The sequence below is a fragment of the Pygocentrus nattereri genome, chromosome 1, assembly GCF_015220715.1.
Source record: "Pygocentrus nattereri isolate fPygNat1 chromosome 1, fPygNat1.pri, whole genome shotgun sequence".
Classification (NCBI taxonomy): domain Eukaryota; kingdom Metazoa; phylum Chordata; class Actinopteri; order Characiformes; family Serrasalmidae; genus Pygocentrus; species Pygocentrus nattereri.
The window spans coordinates 27,755,501-27,776,860 of NC_051211.1; the positions used below are offsets into that span (position 1 = coordinate 27,755,501).

Genomic DNA, 21,360 nt, shown 5'->3' on the forward strand with positions numbered 1-21,360 from the left:
TTTTTTTTTTTTTTTTTTTTTTTTTTTTTTTTTTTTTTTTTTTTTTTAATTGCTATTTTAGAGAGCAGAGTGGTCTATTGCACGTTACTCTCAGTGGCTTGATGATCACCCATCCGAGAAGGACCGCCTCACTCTGATCAGGTAAACTGTGAACTTCAAGACCCTTAGGGCAAGGTTGCCATCTATAATCATAGAGATCTATCATTCCACAGAGTTCAGTTCCAAGGCTGATCTAATCAACTTATGTTAATTTATAGTATATTTCAGACAGTCTTTTCAAGAGAGACAGTATAATCATGTTTCAGAGGAAGCCAAATGTAGTGAATTCAAAGGCAGCCAAGAACATTTTTTTCTGTCCATGCAAGAAGTAGTAAGCAAATTGCTAGCAAACTGAATTGAAACTGTTTTCTCTTACAAGAGGTGTTATTTTCACAGCATATAATGTTGTTCACGAACATCTATGTACTCAACTGGATTTACATTACATCAATGGGCTAACAACAGCCTTGTTCATCAGATAGTGTTGACGAGTGCACCATCATCCCTACGTTATGCTCCACCTTCATGGGGCATTGGATTGGTTTACAATTTCCCACTTGGTTTTCTCACCACCCTATTAAGTATACCTTCCCACCCAGGGACTCAAGCATCTCCTGGGGTCTATTGGTGCAAATGCTTGAATGTAACATGCCTTGCACAGTTAATCAAGACCTTCAGGAGCATCTGAATACTAGAGCCAGGTGTGTTGAAACTAGGGTTGAGTGATTCTACTTCACTGGTGTATGTCTACAGGGAAACATCGAGATGGAGAATGAATTCGGGCAGGTGGGAACGGTAGTAGAGAAAAGGCTCATTCACACAAAGTACCTTTTTTTGGTAAATAAAACTGGTGCAATTTTTTACATAGTGGTCTGAAGCAGTCTTCAGAGTCTGAAGCATTTTTCTGTCTCACATTTTTTTTAAAAGCACTGCAGCTAAACAGTGAATGCACTAGGTAATGTTATATCCCATTCTACAAAACAGACCACACATTGAGTTCACAAGAACTAGCTGCATAATGATGTTCCACAATTTTGCGGGTATTTTTGGTATGTCTGTGGGGGAATAGAGGTGCTGCTTCTGCTTGTTGCTCCTCTTATTGAAGAGAATCAAAGGAATTCCAATCATATACAGGTAGTGTAGTGCCACAAACTGTAGTCTGCCACATATTTTCTTTAACCTAACCTTTTTAAGCTAGTGTTTGCTTGTATAAGCTTTTGTGCTCTGTTGCACCTTGGTTTGGCCTGCAACCATGACAGTGGAGCTCTGGTCAGCCTGATTTTGAATGATTTTTAATGCATACAGCATAGAAAATGGAGCAGGCACTGACTTAAAAAATTACGCAGTATCATAGTACATCAGTTTCGCACTCAGTTTGAAAGACAGCATTAATCTACAAGTGTGCATTTTCAAAATTGATATGCGTTTTTTCTTCCTTAAAAACCAGACTCTCTGTGAAAAGGCCTTTAATAATAATAATAATAATAATAATAATAATACGTTCAATTTATATAGCGCCTTTCACAAACTCAAGAACGCTTTACATAGTATCAAAAAAAATCGAAGACTACAAAGAAGAAAAAAGGGAAGGTTTTTAGCAGAGATTTGAAGGAAGACAAAGAGCAATTGCGAAGAGTGGAAGGTAGAGAATTCCAGAGTTTGGGGGCAGTAGCACTGAAAGATCTGCCACCCTTAGTAGAAAGTCTAGTTGAGGGAACTGTGAGGAACTGTTAGAAGATCTGAGAGCACAAGAGGGATAGTATAAAGAAACAAGATCAGAAATGTATGTCGGAGCCAGACCATGTAAAGCCTTGAAGGTAAGAAGACGATGAAGGCATTGAGCATTTTAGCATCAGTGTCACTCAGCATAGGGCGTAAGCGTGCAATGTTACACAGATGATAAAATGCAGTTTTGGTGATAAGCTTAATGTGAAACTCAAAAGTAAGAGATGAATCAAGAAGACAGCCACGGTTCTTAACAAATTGGGCTGGCTTAATATCGACACCATCAATGTTCACTGAAAAATTGAGTACCTGAGAAAGTGAGGTTTTAGCTCCGACTGACAGAACCACAGTTTTATCAGCATTTAGTTTCAGAAAAATTTTTTTCAGCTAAATTTTCAAATCTCTGATACAAGAATTGAAAGCCTGGGTGGAGGCAGAGAGGGAAGTAGTGCTGACATAAATTTGAATATCAACAGCATAGCATTGAAAGTTAAAACCATGGTTGCGGATGTGGCGAGTGGGGCGATGTAAATGATAAAGAGGAGAGGCCCAAGAACAGATCCTTGGGGTACACCTCGGTCTACAGGAGCAAAACCAGATTTGTGGCAGCCCACAGAAATGTATTGAATTCTGTCAGCAAGGTATGACTGTAACCACTGAAGGGCAAGGCCAGTAATGCCAACAGATGACAGTCTAGATATAGGAATATTATGGTTAAGTGTCAAAAGCTTCTGTTAAATCTAAAAGAATCAGGATGTTAAGAATTCCAGCATCTGTAGGCAGCATCAAGTCATTTACATCTTTTACAAGTGCAGACTCAGTACTATGAAGGGTGCAGAAGCCAGACTGAAAAGTAAAGAAAAAAGTAAAGAAAGTCATGCAGAGGCTACAATGCTTTCCATAACTTTGTCTAAGAAAGGGAGATTAGAGATGGGTCTGTAGTTGGCCAGTGAGAAAGAAAACATAATTAACAGCTCACAGTTACACAGAAGCCTCAACAACTAAATATAATTTCAAATGTTTCAGATTTTTTAGTGTCTCTGACTTGCACAGTACTATACGTTTTAATTTATGCTACCCCATTTTGATCTTTCTGCCACCAGACTTTTTAAGGGAGTCACTATATGTACACATGTAGGTTGTATGTGAAGACTCTTTACTGCTGAGAGACTGCATTTGCATGATACTTTTTTGTTGGCTTTTTCACTGATTTAAATGTGTTCATTCATTTGTGTTCATTTGATATTGTATTTCTTTTTACTGTTTTAAATATTTTAGTGAGGAACTGTGCATGTCTTTCTTTTTTTTATATCCAGGGGGGCTTTGGAGGCATACGTGCAGTCTGTAAGAGCCAGACAAGGGAGGAATTTTGCACCTGTCTATCCTATCATGCTCCAGCTTCTGCAAAAGGCCACCAGTGGGACATAGGATTTTGAAGAATATCAAATTAGCAAAGAGAACTGTCACTAGTTTATTTTTTGTTTTTATTTCCTCTGAAATTTTCAGATGGTTTTCTGAACAGTGGTGCAAGGGGATTTATGTCTGTGCTTGTTGTCCTCTTTAAAGTTTGTTTGTTTTTTATTCTTCCTGCTTCATATAAAATAGAAACATTAGCTTTAGCATACTGCTTTGACCATATTGACCATATTATTTAGACAGGTGCCTTTTCCATGAGTCAGCATTCTCTTCAGGTTTGATGCATCACAGCAGTCTGTGTATGAAATGTATGATATTAAGATGTAAATGTTTAATAAAATGTCTTCTGAGCACAGCCTGAATCATGGTAGTTTTTAATAACGATCCACCTTATTCTTATGTCCCATGATGCTTTCAGTGACCGATGGATAGAAATTCCTGTGAAGCATTAACAGACAACATGTTAAATCTTGGGGGACAGTCGTGGGCTGGAGGTTAGGGAACTGGCCCTGTGACCAGAAGGTTGCCGGTTCAATCCCCAGTGCCGTCAGTCCATGACTGAGGTGTCCTTGAGCAAGACACCTAACCCCCAATTGCTCCCTGGGCACCGTGGATAGGGCTGCTCACCGCCCCCTAGTGTGTGTGTGTATTCACTAGTGTGTATGTGGTGTTTCACTTCACAGATGGGTTTAATGCGGAGGTGGAATTTCCCTGTTTGTGGGATTAAAAAACTATCATTTAATATCCTAACGAGAGAAATGGGAATAAATAAAAATTTAAGTAGACTTTATTGCTAGGATACCTAATGCTTCTGTGCCGATCAACAGAAACCTGAACCTGTGTGAGAGGAATGCTTTAGTCAGAGCATTTCATTATAGTCTACACAAAACTTACACCAAGTCATTTTGTTATGTATGTGTGGAAGAGAAGGAAAAATTCTCAATCTAGTGTGGACAGCTAGGGGACAAGAGGGAATAAAGAGCATGGCGCTAACTACAAAATGAAGACACGACTACAGTGGTCTATAGAACTAAACTGCTTACATATCTGATGTTAGTTCACTGCATTCGTGTAAAGACAGTGATGTGGAGCAGTAGCTTTCTGTAAATGGACATGCTGAAATACAAAGCCTGTTTCAGTGACTGACACAAAGGCACTCTGTGGGAAGAAACAAGGAGAGACTGACCTAAAAGCCTTCATAAATGCTAGATGGAAACGGCCAACCATGACATGCCAACTTTATTCCCTTTGAAGTGATTAAAAATCATCTGTCAACTATCTCACTGCAGCAGTAAGTCACAGCTGATAGTGGTTTTCCACTCTTCACTGTGTTTAGGTTAGATCAACACTGCATTATTTCCCTCGACCCCACACCAATGTTACATCAATGAATATAACCGCAGTCCTCTCTGGCAATATTGCTCTGTAATGTCTTCCAGGTTTCTCAAACGCTAGAGGGCGCTCCTGAGCCAATCCAAAACGAATGGGTTACGAGCAAAATCAGAGTTTATAAATGCTTTTAAACATTTATAATGTAAAGGAATGCAAAATTTCCTGAATAGCATAAAACATTTTAACACTGCTGTTATATTTTTGAGAGATTTAAACTCGAGTTTAAAACTGCGCCTCATGTACAGTCCTGTTTCTTATATAAAGAGGGAAACTGGAAGTGGCCAGGCTCCTCATAAACTGTCTCAGGCAATACTACACTCTACGAAGTGAGGAAGATCACAGCTCTCAGAGTGGGCAGGAGGAAGACCTGTTACTCCAAATCAATTCAATAGGAAGTGCAGGTGGAACGCCCTCTTATAAGACCCACCCCCTAGTAAAATACGCCTACGATCAGAGGCAAAAGACAAAATACCCTCTTTTTATTTACTTGAGTAGCTGCCTTCCTCAGTTCTCTTTCAAAGACCTTAAACTTTGAGTTTTCAAAAATTGCCTCTTTCCATTCTGTCATAATTAGTGATGTAGCAATTTTAGTATTACATCTCCAGTGATATTTGAGAGAAAAATGTACACAGGACAAAACATATGGGGTTCTGATCATTATTTACCACAGGGTGCGACCAAGGTGATTAAAAAAACAATAGTAAAAGGGAAATTCTGCAGGGTTGTAGATTTCCAGGACCAGGATTGAGCACCCCTGGCATAGACAAGAGTTCTTGTTCAACAGGACTTTTAAGATTTATTAGCATTAGATTCATACTGAGTTGAAGATCCCTGACAAAGCACAGTCCTCTCACCTATGTATGTATGTGAACCCTATTTACCCCTACCCCTTTTAAGCAGGTGCTTTTGATGGTGGTGTTTCTAGCAACTATCTGTTTTGATTTACTTTCCCTTGTAGCTCACACTAAAATGTTGTCCCACTTGGCACCTAAACAATGTTTTTCCCAAATTTTATTTCTATTTATATTATACGCAGCAGTGAAGCCTGCCCCTCTGCTGCACGAAACCGGTTAGCTGTCAATAAAAGGAAACATATAGGTGAGTTTTCTTTGTTTTGTTAGTAAAACTTTCTAAAACTAAACAAACGTTTTGGGCGAGTGATTAGATATTATTTTAACTTCTCGTTTTTAGCCATTGAGCTTGTGAATTTCCCCGCTGTGGGACTAATAAAGGATTATCTTATACCCCATGCCATCATCATATTATTATATGTTGTCATTATATGAATGACTTCATTTTTGTAATGGCACATTGTGACAAAATAAAGTATGTTGTTTTGAGACTTTTATTTTGAAATGAATTGCGGTCGGGCGATTTTCATGCTGTCGTCAGAGCTGGTTTATGAGGAGCCTGGCCTCTCCCTATTCCCCCCGTTATATCAAAAACAGGACTGCTGAACAGCAGGGGGCGCCCGCGAGGGAGTCCTCAATAAATGGGAGTGAATGGAGCTCAACGGCTAAAAACGAGAAGTTAAAATAATCTCTAATCACTCGCCCAGAACGTTTCTTTAGTTTTAGAAAGTTTCACTAACAAAACAAAGAAAACTCACCTATAATTTTCCTTTTATCCACAGCGAACCGGTTTCGCGCAGCAGGGGGCGGGCTTTACTGCTGCAGCGTGATGATTGATAGGCGAGCGGAGCGGCTCATTGGCTGTTCGCGCTCACTGACGTCACTGACATTCATGGGGCGCCGCTTTAAACTCCTATAGCTCGAGTTTAAAAGCTCTTAAAAATAAAACAGCGGTGTTAAAATGTTTTATGCTGCTCTTGTTCAGGAAATGACCGCATTCTTTTCCATTAAAAATGTTTCAGCATTTATAAACCATGATTTTGCTCAATTGCTCCATATCAACCCGTTCATTTTGGACTCGCTCGGGAGCGCCCCCTAGCGTCAGAGGAGACCGGGAGACGCGGCAGAGCGCAGGCCTCCTCTTGCGCCTCCTCTCCGCGCCTCCTCCAAACTCCTGTTTGTCATATGATTCCAAGCGTATGACGTCGCAGAGGACGCCATTAGGCTGGGCCACAGACAGGAGACTGAAAGAGGCGAGATACAGATTTGGCTTTCGGTGTTTTCCGCCGAGCAGGGGAACGTCACCCCTCGTTTTCCATTTCAACTTACATCTTTGTAGAAATCTCATGTAACCCCGCGGAAGGAGCGTATCTGGTTTACCGTCTCACCGAGCTGAAGAAAGGCTTCTTCCTTCGCTATGGCGGCTGGCGGAGCAGCAGGCAGTAACAAAACATACTCCTTCAAGGTGGTTTTGTTAGGGGAAGGATGCGTCGGCAAGACATCGCTGGTGCTGCGGTACTGTGAAAATAAATTTAACGACAAACACATCACCACCCTTCAGGTACGTAGCTCCCTCGGCCCGCTAGCTGCCTCCCGTTAGCCAGGTTAGCTAACGACCGTTGCGAAAGCTGAGCATTGTGGTGTTTTCGGGCCGAACTTCAACCCGGGTTATTAAACGCTGTCAGTGCTGCAGTCCGTGAACTGTCAGCTCGATCGCGTGTCGTCCCTCCTCTCCGGCGCCTTGGCGAGCGGTCTGACTGGTCGGTATCCGTCGATGTGTCTCCGGTCGACAGTACAGGGGTCTGCTGGCTATGACGCGCTGGCCAGTCAAAACCAAGTGAAGTGCAACCTGTTCAACAGCTTCACAGGCCCACAGCCACAGCCTGGCTACAGCCTGGCTACACAGCGGCTATGACCAATGTGGTCGACCTGAACACTGACCGTTTGGGTGTCCAGCCCTTCAACAGTTTTCTCACGTTACTAACTCGAGTCCAGTCTTCTGGCGCTGAAGGCCGTTTTCCTGCTCTGTCAGGAGAACTTTCGTTTTACGCATTTCGAAAACGTTTTTTTTATTACACAGAACACGTTAATTTTACTCTGACTCTTTTCTTGACTCTTGTAACTTCGTTTAATCTCTGTCTGATTTAATATTTTAGATTGAAAGAAAAGCTGTATTGTTAAATGATTGTGTACGGATTGATGCTGCTTTACTGATAATCATCGTTATCATCATAGAGAGTGTTAAAAAGTATGACAATGTTAGTAATAACAACAACAATAAGACAATTATGAGTTCTTATTACTGCTGTCGTTTTTGATGTTTATTATTATTAGTAGTAGTAGTTTTCTGGAGCAAAATGTTGATGATATCGCTGTATGTAATGCTATGAGTGGTTACTAAGGTGCTGAACTAGGTCTTTAAGGAGACTTTGAAAAAACAAAACATGATAAGCTAACTGCTTTTGAGTTGTGTGGTAATCGTTTTTACTCTCGGTCAAGGTTGAGTAATGACCCCCAGATACAACACACAGCTTTGTGTAACATGCATGTCACTTGCTGTGTTTACAGCAAGGCCCATTTTATGTTGACAGTAGTTGACATATGGTTCATATTTGAAACATGTTATGGTTGTTTTCAGTCCTTTGTTCTATGTCTGCGTGGCTTTTTTGGTTCAGCTTTTCAGGTAAAGGATGCCACTAATATGGAGAAGTGCATATCTTCTCTCAAAAGAAAGGAGAGTCATTATGGACACGTTATGTTTAGACCTGAGAGAACTCTAAAGGTCTAAGTGGTGCATGTGTTAATGGGTCCTGACAGTGTTAGAAGAATGCCCTAGATGTTTTTGCTGTGTATTTTGTTCTAGAAGAACACCTGTGTTGTAAAGTGAACATTTCATCAAGGTTATCACTACAGCCCTTTCCTGTTTTCATGGGATGTCGACTCTCATACGTAGGGCTGATATGTGGAGCGTTTTCCACACCTCAATATGCAAAACCTCCAGCTGAAGTGCAGAGTTGGGGGGGGTTGCTGGTTAGGCTAGCATATATGCCGAGGTCAAAATGCTGAAAATACTAAGGGCAGAAACACTTCATGCTATTCCACAAATTAGCATAATGTCACAACAACAAAGAAGTTACTTCTGGGTGGATAACACTGGTAGCGCTGCACTGCAATTTTCAGTGATCATGTTTTGAAACATCTAAATACTGAGATGGTGTATACCGCTAAATTTTTGTTATTAAATATTGGCAAACTGTATACTCCTAATTTTGTTGTTGTTGATATTGGCAAACCTGTGTGCTGATAAAGCTGTTCTGATGCAATCAAATTCTTTTTTTAAACTCATCTTCCCGATCCAATAACGTCGCCCTTACCTGGGCCATTCAGGGTAAATTTATCATTTAATCATAAGCATGCACTAGCCATTAATTTTCATTGCAGCATTTAAAAGAAAAAGGTAACTTTACTAGTGAACTTTTATTTACTGTGGTAATGCTGACAGCTTTTGCATCAGTGCCAAGGTAAAGATGCATTTACTGGGTTTCAGATTACTTTCAGCAACTTTCCGTGCTGAAAAATGGGAAAACATGTACCAGTATGTTTTTGGGTATACACGTTATCAAATTCTCTGATTCTGTTTCCTGGATGTAGATGGGGACAAGGGGAACGTTTTTACTTTAAAACCTTCAGAGTCATGGATAGCTGCCCTGAGGTGATATCCAGTCACTTTAGCATGCTTTACCATGGCAGCAATGTCATAGCAAAGCAAGGTGGAGCTCCAAAGAATGGTGGCAGTTTCATACACTGAAATTAAACTTATCGTTAAATAAGGAGAGCGGGGGGGGGAGGGGGGGGGGCGTGAGGTCTCTCTGCCTCTGCAGTAGCAGGAAAAATGTAGAACCTTCGCACTTGTATTTGCACCCTATTTCCCCCTTAAAAATTTCATAGGACAGCCTCGAACATGACCGTGTTTTACCATTGTTGATCAAACTTTGGTTCAGTCTGTTCTGTTTGTATTTGTTGATACTTAAAACAAGCTGCTTCTACTATTGACCGGATGGTTCCTGATTACACACATTCAGATTTGGTGTAAAAAGCACAGCTTTGTGCAACGTGTTCTAAAATGTGTAATTCTGAGCGTTGCAGCAAGGGGCGCTGTATTGACAGACGAGCTGTTTTGTGCTGCCAATGTGCTTTCATCTGGTCATCCGTCCTATTGGCGACTGTGTTGGCAGACCAGCGTTTGGATAACTCTCCTGCAAAACTAGGTTGTGTATCAAAGTCATGTACAAACATGGCTTTGATGCATCGTAGCCTCTTCATTCCAGTAAGACAAGTAAAGCGACACACCCTCTTTTACTGTTCATGTGTTTTAATAGTTGTGGCTGTTGGAATGACAGTAGATTCACCAACACTCTATCACCCCCTCAAGTACTGAGTACTTTAACCACCACAGTAACACACGTAAGAACACACGTTGATGGATCACACAATGTGATGTGTCCCTCACTGATGTCAACATGCTACCATTGCAGTGGCAGCCATGCATGTAGGTTCATGAGTTATCATGATCATAAAAGATGAAAGTTTGGGACATTTATGCTGCCTGCTGTAGTGAGGCCAATAATCCTTGTGTTTTTGTTTTTTATTAAAGGCCTCATTCCTTACAAAGAAACTCAACATCACAGGAAAGAGAGTTAATCTGGCTATTTGGGTAAGTTAAATGTTTGTTTATTTTATTTAGGGTTTATTTTGATTTTGTATAATTAGTGCTTCTAATGTAGGAAACAGGGCAAAGATTGCCTCCCACAGGCCTCCGTGGAGTATCCTCAGTTTCTTTTGGGCTTTATAATTTAGTGTTTTATCATGTTCATGAACATTATTAGCATGGATTTAAAAAAAAATATTTTGTTAGCCTGTGATTTATCCATGCTAGCTTCAGGTACTTGTGTTCCTTTTTCAGAGAAAGCACTAGAAAATGATGTCCTGTAGAAATACCTAATGTTCAGATGGGCAGAGTGCTGCAAGATTTTTCGAGATGGACAGTTTCATGCATTCTGTTCTTTATCAGGTTTTACCAAACTTGACAAAGATGGAAATAATAGCACAGCTGTTAGAAATGATTGCAGTGCTGTGTAAGTCAGTCAGTATTACAGTTTTGATGTCTATCTACAAAAGCCAGTGTGTCTTACTTAAGAAGTGCTATTTATCTGCAGAGAAACCATTGTACTACTAGGTGTTTTAGCCTTTACAATTTGTGTGTTTGTTGCAGGACACTGCTGGACAGGAGCGGTTTCATGCTCTTGGGCCAATCTATTACAGAGACTCCAATGGAGCCATCCTGGTCTATGACATTACAGATGAAGATTCTTTCCAGAAGGTGAAGTCTTCTCTTGTGCTGGTTTGCACAGTGTACTCTGTATATTTCTCAGACAGCGCTTGTTCTCCAGTGTTTGAGCACAGTATAAGACCCCATTAAAGCATTGCGGTGAAAGCCTTCTATGGGATATGATGTGCTATAACAGGCAAATGATTTGCTCCCTTTTGAAATATATATATATATATATATATATATATATATATATATATATATATATATATATATATATATATATATTTTTTTTTTTTTTTTATAACTGTACATTTTAATTCAGTCTGAGTAACGCAAGCTTGTAGTTATTGTTTGGTCTGACAGTCCTTGGCTCAAGTTTAAATCGTTTTAATAATGATATATTTTAAGTGGCACAGTGTCTAAGTGTTGGCCCTGTCATCAGGAGATCGAAAGTTTGATCCCTGGTGATGCTACAGCCATCCATGGCTGGGAGTCCTAGAGAGCACAATTGGCCTCGCTCTCTGGGTGGGTAGGTAGGCCCTCCCTTCTCCTCCATCACTCAATGCAATGGTAGTCAGTGCAGGCATGATACATTTGTAATAGTATATACTATATTTGTAAACATAGCCTTTAAAAATGTAAAAACTAGTATACTACATACATATAAAAAATAGTAAATTACCTCTGTAAGCTAAGGTTTGACAGTTCGTGTTACCATTGTCAATATTTAGATATTGCTTTTTGAAAACATCTACTGAATAAATATTGCAGAGCCATGCTTTTGTGTTAAATAACAATCCAGAAAGCTTTAGTAAGCATGTAGTGTTTATATACTGCGAGTAGTTTTTTTTCTATGCTGTTCATGCTTAAATAAAAAAAAAAAAAGGAAAGGTAAAGCTAAAGTTGCCCAGTCAGTCCAGCTCAAATGTAACTGATGACTAAACAGCATTTTATGTATACTAGAGTGAACAGTCTAATGAAAATATAAGATATAAAAATGTTATAATGAAATGTAAATCTATCCCTAGCCCTTAAAATGAACCTTAACCCAAAGACAAAACCTACACCTACTCTTAATCCTAATCCTAACCATAATGTTGTTGATGATCATCTTATCTTTGCACTGTAACATGACTAAACAGGCTGGCTGCAACAGTGCTGTAAATTATGTTTAGGATGCGTTAATCTCAGCTCTGGTGCTTTTAGTTGCACCAGTTTAGTTTCAACTTCACTGATGAGTGAGGAAAGCACTTGTGGACTTATTTCAAAATGTCGTATTTGGTTAAAAAACAAATCTACTTCAGGTGGCTTTCTGTTGTATAGTTATTCCATCACTAATAAGTCTGTTAATAGACAATTTTAGCAACAAGCAGTTTACTTTCTGCTTGTCGTCTCGTTGTCACTAATTTCAGTACGTTCTTTTTCTTTTTTTTAACCCTCTGTTCAACAGGTGAAAAACTGGGTGAAAGAATTAAGGAAAATGCTGGGGAATGAAATATGTTTATGTATAGTAGGTAAGTCTTTTTATTTTATTTTTTTCTTCTTAAAAGTGAGTTTGTTTTAATTAAAATATGACTCTTAGGGACCGTGTAAACTGTCAGCTGAGTTGCAAATGATGTTGCTGTTGTCATTTAGGAAGAAGCAGCTTGATTGAGTTGTGCACATTGATTGGAAGTATTTGAGCACTGTAAGAAGCAGTCACATGACCTGAGAACTGATTGCTGCTCACTGTCATGTGATTTAGAAAAAAACCATGTCTCTGTCTACTCTCTCACACTCCCTTACTCTTTCTCCTACTCAAAAACAAAGAAGTCAGAAGCCTCTTAATTCTTCTAGGACACTTCCACTACATTGCTCCTCTGCTGCTACAGAGTTGCTACTCTGGTGATCCATAATGCACAGAATATTGCACATTGTTTGATTTATGTTTTTGGCCTTCTATGAACTGTATTTAGTGAAAATAATGGTATTAATAATAATAATTATTATTATTAGGAACCAAGAATGAAGAGGAGTGTTTTAATGAAGCTCAGTGAAAGTGTTCTTATGACTCCTGACACTGGCATTAAGGTTATGTTATTACAGAGCATACAACAGCTAGTTCCCAGCATGCAAGTTGATTGGTTGAGAAACATTCTAACTGTGCTGTTATTTCGCCATAAAAGCACTTTTTTTCCCCCCACACTGCATCACTCTGCTGAGATGCCTTTGCTAAGCAACAACTTTGATAGCTGTGGGAGACACTCAAGCCTTTTGAACATATTTACTTCTTACTATGGCACAAACAGACAATGGACACTTAAGATTATATTTGACCGACAGCCGATTTAGTCTCTGAAGATGAGACTACGCCAAGTTCAGTAACTGTTAGTTCAGTCGGCAGCTGTGAAATGAACCGAATACCATTCGCCAAACAAAATGGGTTGTAAGATGCTTTACAGATGGGCTGAAACAAAATAGCTGTAATTTTGATCGAGCAAAAATTGACACAACTTATGTCATGTGTTCTATTGCTTAAATAATTAATGTAAAATGGTTAGTTGCCCTTGACATATGTGGTTTTACCTTGATGATATGTCACTGAAAGAAGGATTGGGAAACATATCAGAGACCCCCGGGTTTCCACATTTTTGCTGCATTCCATCTCTGAAACTCAAACTGATGTTTTTTGTGTGTGTGTGTGTGCGTGTGTGTATCCAAGGGCTGGAATAAAGCTAAATATTAGCACTATCTGGGGGTCCCCGACTAGGGAAACATTGACATGTGCAGCATACCTTTTTCATGTGTATGTTTATACAGCATCATAATTAGATTACCATTGTTCTTAAACTGGCCTTAAACTAATGCAATGAACATATTTTTGGCCGATATGTAATTATATGGTCTACTGTAAGGCTGTAACTACATTTTTCTTTCCAGGTAATAAAATAGATCTGGAAAAAGAGAGACATGTATCAGTGGAAGAAGCTGAGAGGTAAGAGTCCAGGCACTCCTTTAATGAGCTTTTCAGCTCGTTTAAGGTGCACACATTGGAGACAGAGGTGCTTAGTTGCCCTCACAAAGCTTGTATAGTCCGTCAGTAGAATGGGACAATGCGAGGCACAGTGCACATGAGCCTGAGACCAACATGTCCAGTGCTAACCATCAGCTAGAGGGGTATAAAGCCCCTCAGCATTGGGCGGTGGAGCAGTGGAACTTTGTCTTCTGGAGTGATGGAGCTCCATTCATTACCTTTAGGACGACTTGGGGTTATATTTGTGATCCTGCGTTAATTATCCAACATCAGAGGCTGTTATTACAAACTCCCTATTAATACACTTCAGAAGAAATATTGGATGAACAGCCTCAAACCTTTAGGCAAACAATGTAGTTTGTATCTGCTTGTTCTCATCTTTCCACAAATGCTGCCGTTAATGGATCTGTTAGATTGGATCTTTTGACTGATCTACAGTATCTCACAAAAGTAAGTACACCATTTCTGCAAATATTTTATTATATTTTTTCATGGGACGACACTATAGAAATGAAACTTGCATATAATTTAAAGTAGTCAGTGTGCAGCTTGTATAGCAGTGCAGATTTACTGTCCTCTGAAAAGAACTCAACACACATTAATGTCTAAATAGCTGTCAACACAAGTGAGGACACCTCACAGTGAACATGTACATATTGTGCTCAATTGTATCGTTGTCCCTCCCTGGTGTCATGTGACTCGTTAGAGTTACAAGGTTCCAGGTGTGAATGGGGAGCAGGGCTGTTAAATTTGGTGTTTTGGGTACAATTTGCTCATACTGGCCACTGGATATTCAACATGGCACCTCATGGCAAAGAACTCTCTGAAAAATAGAAATAGAATTGTTGCTCTCCACAGAGACGCCTAGGCTATAAGAAGATTGTTAACACCCTGAAACTGAGCTATAGCACAGTGGCCAGCGTACACCAGTTTTAGGACAGCGGTTTTCCAGGACAGGTTCCACTCAGAACAGGCCTCGCCAGGGGCGACCAAAGATGTTGAGTCCATGTCTTTAGCATCATATCCAGAGGCTGGCTTAAAAAAAATAGATGCATAAGTGCTGCCAACATTGCAGCAGAGGTTGAAGAAGTGGGAGTTCAGCCTGTCAGTGCTCAGACCATACGCCACACAATGCATCAACTCAGTCTGCATGGCCGTCGTCCCTGAAGGAAGCCTCTTGAAGCTGATGCACAAGAAAGCCTGCAAACAGTTTGCTGAAGACAAGCAGTCTTAGAACATGGATTACTCTAACCATATCCTGTGGACTGAACAGACCCAGATAAACTTGTTTGGGTCACATGGTGTCCAGCATGTGTGGTGGCACCCTGTTGAGGAGTAACAAGACAACTGTCTCTTGCCTGCAGTCAAGCAAGGTGGTTGTAGTATCGTGTACTATGACATTCTGAAGCCGAGCATGATCCCCTCCCTTCGGAAACTGCGCCTCATAGCAGTTTTCCAACACGATAACGACCCCAAACACACCTCCAAGATGACAACTGCCTTGCTGATGGTAAAGGTGATGGAGTGGCCAAGTATCTCTCCAGACTTAAACCAAATTGAGTACCTGTGGGGCATCCTCAAGTGGAAGGTGGAGGAATGCAAGGTGTCTAACATCCACCAGCTCCGTGATGTCATCATGGAGGAGCGGAAGAGGATTCCAGTAGATGACAACTGCCTTGCTGATGGTAAAGGTGATGGAGTGGCCAAGTATCTCTCCAGACTTAAACCAAATTGAGTACCTGTGGGGCATCCTCAAGTGGAAGGTGGAGGAATGCAAGGTGTCTAACATCCACCAGCTCCGTGATGTCATCATGGAGGAGCGGAAGAGGATTCCAGTAGCAACCTGTGCAGCTCTGGTGAATTCCATGCCCAAGAGGTTTCAGGCAGTGCTAGATAATAATGGTGGTCACACAAAATATTGACACTTTGAGCACAATTTGTGTGAGGTGGTCTCACTTGTGTTGCCATCTATTGAGACATTAATGGCTGTGTGTTGAGTTCTTTTCAGAGGACAGTAAATCTGCACTGCTACAGAAAGGTGTACACTGACTACTTTTAAGATACTACTTTAAAGTTATAATAAAATATATGCAGAAATGTGAGGGGTGTACTCACTTTTGTGAGATACTGTATATGAGCCCATCGCAGCATTTGACTTCCCAACTCTCATTCTCCATTCATCAAAACTGATTCACAAGCCTGTAATACAAACAGTTCTGGACTACTTGAGCAACACTGCCATATAAAAATAATAACAATAATAATATTATTGAAAAGTGTTTAATGTAAAGAAAGGGACATTTGGTGTTACATAACAAAACAAAGCTGAAGTAGGCCTTCAGCGACCTTGTTCATGCAAATAATAATAGTATGTGAATGTCTTTTATTACCAGTTGTCTACTGTATAGTGGCTGATGCATTTGACGAACCACATATCAGCATGAAAGAGATTCACTCCCCTAATGGAATTCTGGGATTAGCAGTTGATTATGTAATGTTTGGATTTGCAAACTTGATTAAATCTAGGCTTGGACATGTTGAGGATGTTTGTCATGGAAAATGGAAGAACCTATGGTGCTGAGGTTCATATCACTTGTGTGGACATGAGAAGTGAAATGATCCTTTATCCTGTATGATGGTGAAGGACTCTAGTGTTTCTTAAAGGGGAATTCCACTGATGTTCAAAATGTAATGTAAGATGTAAAGAAAGTCATTCAGACTGGTTTGATGTAAAATTCTCCATTCTAGAGAAGCTTGTTAAGTCAGAATTTTTTAACTCAGAAGTTTAGGTGGTTTTGGACAAGAAATGTCTGTATTTGTGCTATAGATGTCACGACCCCTGGTTCCTGTTGCCACCACTGTAAAAGTTGGCAATTTCTCTAAAATAAACCATAGTTCAAAACTTTTAGGGCCGCTGTACCAAGATACCATGTCTTGACACAGCTACAGGTAGCTTCAACATGAAAACTGGCTTGTCAAAGGTAGCGACCTGTGAGTCAGTCTTTAAGGCCCTATTTTCATGTTCACGTGAAGACATTGAAGACATTTTCTCTTGTAATTGTTTGTTCTCTTTCTCTCTATAGCTATGCAGAGTCAGTTGGGGCAAAACACTATCACACATCAGCGAAATTGAACAAAGGAATTGAAGAACTGTTCCTTGACCTGTGTAAAAGTAAGCGTAACACACTATTGACAGTAATCTCTAATGTGGTTCATTTAACAGTATTACCTTTTGCTGAAATACAGGATGGGCTGAAGTACAGCATGCATGTTTTCTAAGACCTTTAGCCAACCAATTAGAAATTACAAGAAGTTTTTTTTTTTTTTGTAATTATTTATTTATTTATTTTTAACCATTGTCTTTACAGACTGACATGAGAGCATGTAGCTGTCCTCAATTTAAGGAAGTGTGCTCATTAACTACAAAATAGTCATATAGATGAACTGGTGTTTATCAAAGATACTGCTGATCAATGTCAGTAATTGTAGATAACTTTCATTTTATCGACCAAACAATATATTGACCTGGCTGTAGTGCTTTCAGTAGCGAATAGCCTTGCACTCTCTAATACTCTGTGTGCTGTCTTGTGTAGGAATGATGGAGACAGCTCAGGTGGAGGAGAGATCAAAGGGGAACGGGGCAAATAATGCAAGCACAGGGCGGAGAGGTGTTCAGATCATTGATGATGAGCCCCAGGCTGCTACTGCTGCAGGAGGCTGCTGTTCATCAGGCTAGGAACCCTCTCTCTTTCCCCCTTTCCCTCTGCCCCCTTTCTTTTTCACCCTCTCCCAACTTCTCCTTTTCTCTCCCAAAAGACTGCCACTCATCATCCTCCTCTGGTTATCTGCTTGGTGAAGTCACACACTTCAGCGGGTGTGTTTTTTCGCAGTGATTAATCCATTTGAAAAGCTGCAAAAGCTGGTGGACCTTGTCAGTTGCTCCTGACCATGGCAGTCTGTTGCCAAATGCCAAAGGCCATCAAATGCCCTACACATGCTCTTTCTCTGACTCTTTAACAGCACACTGTCCTTACAATCTGACTTTTCAGGCTTTCTTTTCTTTTGCAAGGTTGTTGTACATGATGGGTTGATTTCTGTGAAAGCATTGTTTTCTTTTAGTTAAAAGATGATTATTTAATAACTTAAACATATACACTGAAATCTTAAGTCCTCTGTACTTGTGGTAATTAGTGAGCTTTCTGTCTTTCTGTTTTCCTTCAAAACAAAACCCTCCCCACTGTTCCCCCCTTTGATTCATCACTAATCAGAACTTTTATTAAACTTGCTCTCTACTTGTCTTTTGGACTTGTATGTACAACAAAAGAAAAAATGTACTATACATATTGAATATTTTATCTGCTTTTACAACTATTTGGGAAATCCTACATACAACCACTTGCAAAAGTATTCAGACCCCAATAGAGTTTCTAAAGTTTGTTGCCAGTTATGCATACACATTTATTTTATTAATTTTTCTTTCATAATCTCCATGCACATGGTCAGACTTTAAGAAAAATAAACAGTAGTAAAAATGAAATCTGCAGTTTTCTTGGCTTCATATTAATGTAGAGTAAAGGAACTTTTACATTTTGTCCAAACTAGCACTTTTCTACACATTGCATGGATGTGGTGTGTTTTTTTTTTTATATACTTGTCCCAGGTTGCCAAGGTGGACCTTGATTTTCTTCAACGGTTATTGATTATGAATTAAGGCAGTTTTCGTTTCTTCTCGCATTAAAAGAAGCATCTGAAGCGGTTTCCTTAAAATGTGGTGCCCGGTGACCCTGGGAAAATGGTTACAACCACTATTGCCTTGAATACAAAAAGTAACACACACACACACACACACACACACACACACACGTACGTGCGAAAATAGTATAAACCTGTAGCAAATTTGACTGAGCGCTTGGGTCTGAGTACTTATGCAAACAACATTTTTCAGCATGTCATGATGCGTAAAATGGAGGGTATTTCATGAGGGGCGTTTATTTTTTTTTATTTTTTAATATTTTTTTGCTGTTCTGTCTTTATAGAAGAAAATGTAAGGGATGTCTCTTTTGAACAGTCTTGATTTTTGGCTAAAAATATCCAGCTAACTAGGAAAGCTGCTTTGTGAAATACCCACCATGTTTTTGTTTTTTGTTTTTTTTGCATGAAAATGTTGCATTTGTTGATTAAAAAAAAGTGTATTATTTGAAATACAACATTTCAATGATTTTTGGGGGTCTGAATATTTTTCTAAGCAGCTGTTGGTTTAGAAAATTGTACAATAGTCAAATGATTGTAAAATGAAGAATACCAGTTATGGGAGAAAGCACACTTTTTGGAACTGTATTTTTTATTATTTAACTGCTTGTGTCATTGTTTTGTAATAGAACAATTATAACAATTCACTAGGTGTTGAAGACATCATTATTTAAAAAGATAATTTAAGTATTATTAGGTGGTGAGTTTGACATTTGCAGAATTTTTATTAACATTTAGGGAAGTATCAGCAAGTAACACTGACAAAATACCCTTTGCAGAAACATGCTGAAATCAAGACTGTATATGGGAAAAGTAAGCTGTAAGGGTCATGTGCTTAGTGTTTACTGAAGAAATTTTTTGGGGGTGTGTTTAATATGGAAATTCTTTTGATGGTATGTAGAACCATTTAAGAAGATTCTTTCCATTCAACAGGTTCATGAGGTTTATACACAGTAGTAATAATTAGACTATAATTGGCACCAATTAGAAGAATAGTTTGCATTAAAAGACCACTTTAAGCATCAAGCTAATTTTATTACAAGTTGCTTTGGTTTTGTATATAACCATTGCCTTTACCTTTTGAAGAGTGTACATTCTCTAAATTAACTGCTAGACCTAGTTTAAATAACCTCAAGCTGAAGATATGATGAAAAAGAAGATGGGATTCAAACATTTGTTTTCTGGCTCGAGTCTCTGCATCATAAGTAAAATCAGTTTAGTGCAGTTAAAAGTTTTAAAGTTTTTTTTTATGTTCTTTTTTTTTTTTGTTGATAACATGAATGTTCATTTAAGGTAACTAGTTTAAAGAATTTAAAGGCACTGACACTTAACATTCAGCAGGCATTTATATGAAAATATGCATAATCGCTCAAGATTAACTTCTTTAATCTCGTCGGGAACCAGAGCAAATCCTCATTGCGCATATACACAGAAAAAAAATACTCTTCATTGAAAATAACATGCTAATGCAATGTTTCTCAATCCCATTCACATCTTACTGGTACATGAACTGATATATGAGCCACCTGAATGCAGAACAGTTGAATGGCCAATAGAAAGTGCTGGGGCAGTGTGTGCAGCTCTTTGGCACTCTCTGCTGAAGCTCCAGGGAACTACAGTGAAAACTGTCCCGTAGGTCGTTGAACAGAGGAGCAGGTGGAGCATAAGCACCCTCGCTTTTATTAGAGGGTTTTTTTTTCTTTTCTTTTCAAAGATCTCCTTTTATAATGTCTGTGGTACAGTGTTTTTGTATGAATGATATATATTTTTCCTATTGAAGATTTTTTTATAGAGAAAACACGTTTAGTGCACAATTACTGATTATTTGCTGAAATTAACGTATTGGGGGAAAAAACACAAAACAAATTGTACCATGTACAAAGGTTATAAACCATTTAATGTTATGGTTGTTATTTAATTTTATTTAGTGTGTTAAATTCAGCAAATAAATACAAATTGGGCTCTATATATATATATATATATATATATGTGCTCCCTATTTAAGTGTGTTCCTTATGCAGGATGTGTTATTTTCATTAAAACATCAAGAAAACGTGTCAACAATCAACAGCAGTGTATGCTGAGAGTAGAATAAGCAGGAGCAGGGCAAAATGCAAAAACAGGCACATTACGATTTTCATAAGTGGCAACTCATCCTGGATAATCGTTCTTTTTATTCTTCTGGATAAACACCGCTTTCATCCAGTCGTCGTCAGTCTGCGTCTTTGCCGTTTTTCATATTCCAGAGCTGAGCTGGTGTGAGGCCCGGTCAGAGCCTGGCCCAGTCTCACATCCCCATTCCGATTCCTGGTTTATGAGCCTGGCCGCATCCCATTTCCCCATCTATCTCAGACCAGAAGTGGGTTTTGTGCAGTAGGATGCTGGCGTTACTGATTGGTTGGCGAGCGTAGCAGCTCATTGGCTGTTCTTGGTCACTGGTGCCATGGAGCAGACTATCGACAAAGATTAACTGCAAAACATCACCTTCTAATGTTTTTGTCTTCTTCCATATCAAGATTCTTTTTCACGTGCGTGCATGAGTGATGCGTAGAGGGCCAGTCAAATCACACATCCCACTTTCTATAGCCTGTCTAAATAATCTAATCTAATAAATAATCTAAAATTGTGCTGTCCTAGCATATCTCAAGGGGGAATTCCAGTGGGATTTTAAAATTTTTTTTACATTTCAACATACATCAGTGTTTGGGATGTAAACAGTGTCATTCAGAGTGGTTGGAAGTAAAGTGGTTCATTGTGGAGAAACTTACCAGCTCTTAACATGGGTGGTGAATGGCTTTTAAACAATGGCTTTTAGGGCCTAAACGTTCTCAAAACTTCTGTAA

General features: G+C 39.3%; 2 protein-coding genes across 2 annotated transcripts in view; both read left to right on the forward strand.

Annotated features, from left to right (window-relative positions):
- Positions 1 to 3,535, forward strand: part of cog5 (component of oligomeric golgi complex 5) — a 45,524-nt gene extending 41,989 nt beyond the window's left edge. Inside the window, exons 21-22 of the mRNA XM_017710643.2 lie at positions 62 to 141; positions 3,081 to 3,535. Of these exons, the coding sequence (XP_017566132.1) occupies positions 62 to 141; positions 3,081 to 3,192 (192 nt within the window). The 3' untranslated portion in view covers positions 3,193 to 3,535. The remainder of the gene's footprint in view (positions 1 to 61; positions 142 to 3,080) is intronic.
- Positions 3,536 to 6,615: 3,080 nt separating this feature from the next.
- On the forward strand, positions 6,616 to 19,162 carry rab21 (RAB21, member RAS oncogene family). Its single transcript, XM_017710645.2, has 7 exons — positions 6,616 to 6,984; positions 10,078 to 10,137; positions 10,696 to 10,803; positions 12,206 to 12,269; positions 13,675 to 13,729; positions 16,852 to 16,940; positions 17,362 to 19,162. The coding sequence occupies exons 1-7, from the start codon at positions 6,841 to 6,843 to the stop codon at positions 17,502 to 17,504; spliced, it is 663 nt and encodes a 220-aa protein (XP_017566134.1). The 5' UTR covers positions 6,616 to 6,840; the 3' UTR covers positions 17,505 to 19,162.
- Positions 19,163 to 21,360: the final 2,198 nt, after the last annotated feature.

Excerpts from the sequence above, each read along its gene's own strand:
- rab21 (XM_017710645.2), top strand. The coding sequence starts at position 6,841 with ATGGCGGCTGGCGGAGCAGCAGGCAGTAACAAAACATACTCCTTCAAG. Across the intron at positions 6,985-10,077 it reads AACACATCACCACCCTTCAG|GCCTCATTCCTTACAAAGAA; the intron begins GTACGTAGCTCC and ends TTTTTATTAAAG. Across the intron at positions 10,138-10,695 it reads GAGTTAATCTGGCTATTTGG|GACACTGCTGGACAGGAGCG; the intron begins GTAAGTTAAATG and ends TGTTTGTTGCAG.